Consider the following 3,540-nt stretch of genomic DNA (forward strand, 5'->3'; position numbering starts at 1 on the left):
AAGAGAAAAACACATCCGTACATTCATAAGTATGTCTTCTTAATGTCATTAAAAATATTATAATATATAAATACAAATATTAGAACTATCTTGTAAGTATGAAGTCGTTGTATCACATTTGTTAGAAAGGAAAATGTGATTTAACATCCATCCACATTTGACAGGATTTTTTTTAGGCCTTTCGTTATATGAATTTGTAGTCATATAGTCTGCAAGCATTGTGCAGGTATAATTTATCTCAAACCTAAAGTTGATTTTGAGCTTATGTACAACCATGACTTTTTTTGCATTACAATTGTTATCCTTAAACCAGTGTTATTGCAGACATAGTTGTTATAAATGGTTCCCTTTAACTTGACAATTTAATGCCATTAAATCCTTGATACATTCGTGCAGTTGGCCTGCGCAGCCTATTGCAGTATAAGATGCTAAGGGATTCTTAATTATAGAGAAAAAACACATTTAGGTTATTCAGATCCTTTAAGCAGTCCACTGAGTCGCAGGGGAGAAATTTAATCAATAATTGTTTTCTTTTCACTCTCTCTCATTTAGAGCCCTTTGGATCGGGCTCAAGCAGCAAAGAACAAGGGTAACAAGTACTTCAAGGCTGGAAAGTATGAGAACGCCATCCAGTGCTACACAGAGGCCATTGGTCTCTGCCCCACAGAGCAGAAGACTGATTTGTCAACGTTTTACCAGAACAGAGCAGCAGCCTACGAACAGCAGGTTGGCAACACCTTCTTTTAATCTGTGCAGAGATTGTTGTTAATATGAAAGAGTATCTTTGCAAGTGTCTTGTATGTTGCAGTACATTTCTAAATGTCCCCACTCCCCAGATATATTCTCTGGGTTTAGGTGCTTGTAGATGGAAAGCCATACAAGTCAATACTTTTGATTGGACCTAAAAATGCCTGTAGTGGCTTCTTTGCATGTTAAAGCGTCCTCCTTTTCTTCTTCTCACAACTTAAGGCCAGGCGAGATGGCAGTTTCGGCAGAAAACAGTGTTTACTCCTCTTTGGTCAATGTGTAGCAGATTCTGTGCAAATCATCAACTTTCTCAAATCTTTCCACCCTCATGTTTGACTGAAGGTTTACCTCACAGAGGGTAATGCGACCTCATGAGGTTTTCTACTCACATACACTCTCCAACTAAAAGTCAGTCAGTGGCGTTTGGCTCATTTAGACTTATTTGGTTGTGAGTGTTATTATTGGTTACAGATGCGTTACTATTTTAAAGATTAGTAGGCCTGGCCTCTGAAAACTCGATTTGAGTTATCAGTCGGAAGGACCCCGGGTCAACCCGCTGTTTGTCAGTCAAATCTCTGCACTTTTGCTTTATTTTTTTTATTATTTTTTTTTGTACACAGAGCGACAGCATGACAGGCTGTAAACTTTACAACCCGAGTCTCAAAATGACCACAAAACTAATTGTAATGGAAGCAGAGTAAAGTGATAGTTGGAGGCAGTGTGACGCTGGACAGCAGACGGTGGTGCAACCTCCTCTACTGCTGTCCATTGGATTTACTGACAAAATTCTGAGTTACAGCGCTAAAGATTAGTCTTATTTATAGGTCTGTCAGATCTCATCGACCACGTGGGTCTCTAGGTCTTCCTACCTGTAAGCCTTCTCTGGGCAGTGGACAGACCTCTGGACCACAGATGCAGATATGTTTTGGAAGATAACCATCTCATAACTTTTATTTCAGATGAAATGGACAGAGGTGGTACAGGACTGCTCTCAGGCCGTGGAACTGAATCCGCGCTACGTCAAGGCTCTGTTCAGGAGGGCTAAAGCTCTGGAAAAACTAGACAACAAGAAGGAGTGCCTAGAGGGTGAGACACTTTTTTTCTAAAAATGTTCTTTTACAAGTTAAAAGGTGTGACTTTTATTTATGGTCGGTTTTCTTCTCTGTGTATCCTCCAGATGTCACAGCAGTGTGTATTCTTGAGGCCTTCCAGAACCAACAGAGCATGCTGCTAGCAGACAAGGTCCTGAAACAGCTGGGAAAAGAGAAGGCCAAAGACAAGTACAAGGTATTTGTCCACTTTTAGAGACATTTGTTTCAATGTTATTCCTCTGAATTGTCACATTAAACACATTCTTTTTTAAACCCCCCTTCTGTAGAACCGTGAACCGATGATGCCCTCTCCTCAGTTCATCAAATCCTACTTCAGCTCGTTCACTGATGATATCATCTCGCAGCCCCTGCAGAAGGGCGAGAAGAAAGATGAAGACAAGGACAACGAGGGCGAGGCAGCTGAGGTCACTGGGAGGTCAGATAATGTTTACTCACCATCAACTTAAATGCCACACTCAGGTTGTAGTTGGAGTGATGGAGTAGCTGGTGGCATAGAGAGGCTGGGAATTTCACTGGGATCTTTGTCCCTATGTTGACTTGACTGGGAAAAAAATAACTGAGCACAGGGCTGGATGTAATTTTCTTTTCCTCCATCCAAAACTGCCATTTGAACCAGCGGACAGTTTGTAACTGACTTGCTACGAGCTGATTGGCTGTTGAAACAGGTGACGTGCCTTAAGTTCTAAAACCAGCCACTGGAGATTTGACAAGCTGAGTCACAGCTGATGCCATCAGCCGGCTTGCGTCAATCTAAGACGGACCAGTTCACACTGCTGCAACTTTTTCCTGCAACGTTATAAAACAGTTTCAACTCATCATATACTTTCTGTCTGAACTGGGTTTTAGAGAATGGATCCCCATTAGCCAATGCCATGGCAGTCAGTTCATCTTCCTGGGGTCCATTCCTTCAATACATAACACATTACATAATCAACATAATATTTCAATAATATACACAAAATTACAACCAAGCTTACATTGATATACAAAGCCAGTCAACTGTACATACATTTAGATAATCTATATATAGATGATGTTTAATAACTGGGAATTATACAGCTCATACGAAATGAAAATGCTTCATACTATTGAAAACCAGAACAGAGTTAAACCTCGTACTATTCAGACTGCCATCTGCATGCTAATAAATGTCTACATGTTCTTTTTAAAGGCTGATTTATTTTTAACTCGGCAGATCTTCAGCTGTAAATTATTCCAGTTTGTTACTTTCACTGATCTTTTGTTTTTTTTGTTTTTTTACACCTCGTCAGCTCCGGCTTCCTGAAGGCCAAGCAGTACATGGAAGAGGAGAACTACGACAAAATCATCAGTGAATGCACCAAGGAGATCGAGTCAGGTGGTCGATACACTGCCGAGGCCCTCCTGCTGCGTGCCACATTCTACTTGCTGATTGGTAACGCTACTGCTGCTCAACCTGATTTGGACCGGGTAATCAACATGCAGGACGCCAATGTGAAGGTATGTCAAGGTTCAGTTGTATCCGCTGATAATCCCTGGGATTTGAGTAAATGGACTGTGCAAGACAACAATGTGGGCAGTATTTCAGTACAGTGTCTGAGAAAGATTTTTAGTTTTTTACACAAGCAAATAGAGGCACAGGGTGGAATATATTGATTCAGTTCAATGCATGCCATTTTCTCACAGTTAATCTTATTATTTG

The 3,540-nt window shown here is 40.7% G+C and overlaps 1 protein-coding gene across 1 annotated transcript in view; it reads left to right on the forward strand.

The window, feature by feature from the left end:
• tomm70a (translocase of outer mitochondrial membrane 70 homolog A (S. cerevisiae)) overlaps positions 1–3,540 on the forward strand; it is an 8,346-nt gene that overhangs the window by 1,078 nt on the left and 3,728 nt on the right. The window contains exons 2-6 of the mRNA XM_035653103.1: positions 553–726; positions 1,707–1,833; positions 1,925–2,034; positions 2,126–2,274; positions 3,131–3,338. Of these exons, the coding sequence (XP_035508996.1) occupies positions 553–726; positions 1,707–1,833; positions 1,925–2,034; positions 2,126–2,274; positions 3,131–3,338 (768 nt within the window). The remainder of the gene's footprint in view (positions 1–552; positions 727–1,706; positions 1,834–1,924; positions 2,035–2,125; positions 2,275–3,130; positions 3,339–3,540) is intronic.

This window comes from Morone saxatilis, unplaced genomic scaffold (genome assembly GCF_004916995.1).
Source record: "Morone saxatilis isolate NCDOM2014 unplaced genomic scaffold, NCSU_SB_2.0 Contig12, whole genome shotgun sequence".
Lineage (NCBI taxonomy): Eukaryota > Metazoa > Chordata > Actinopteri > Moronidae > Morone > Morone saxatilis.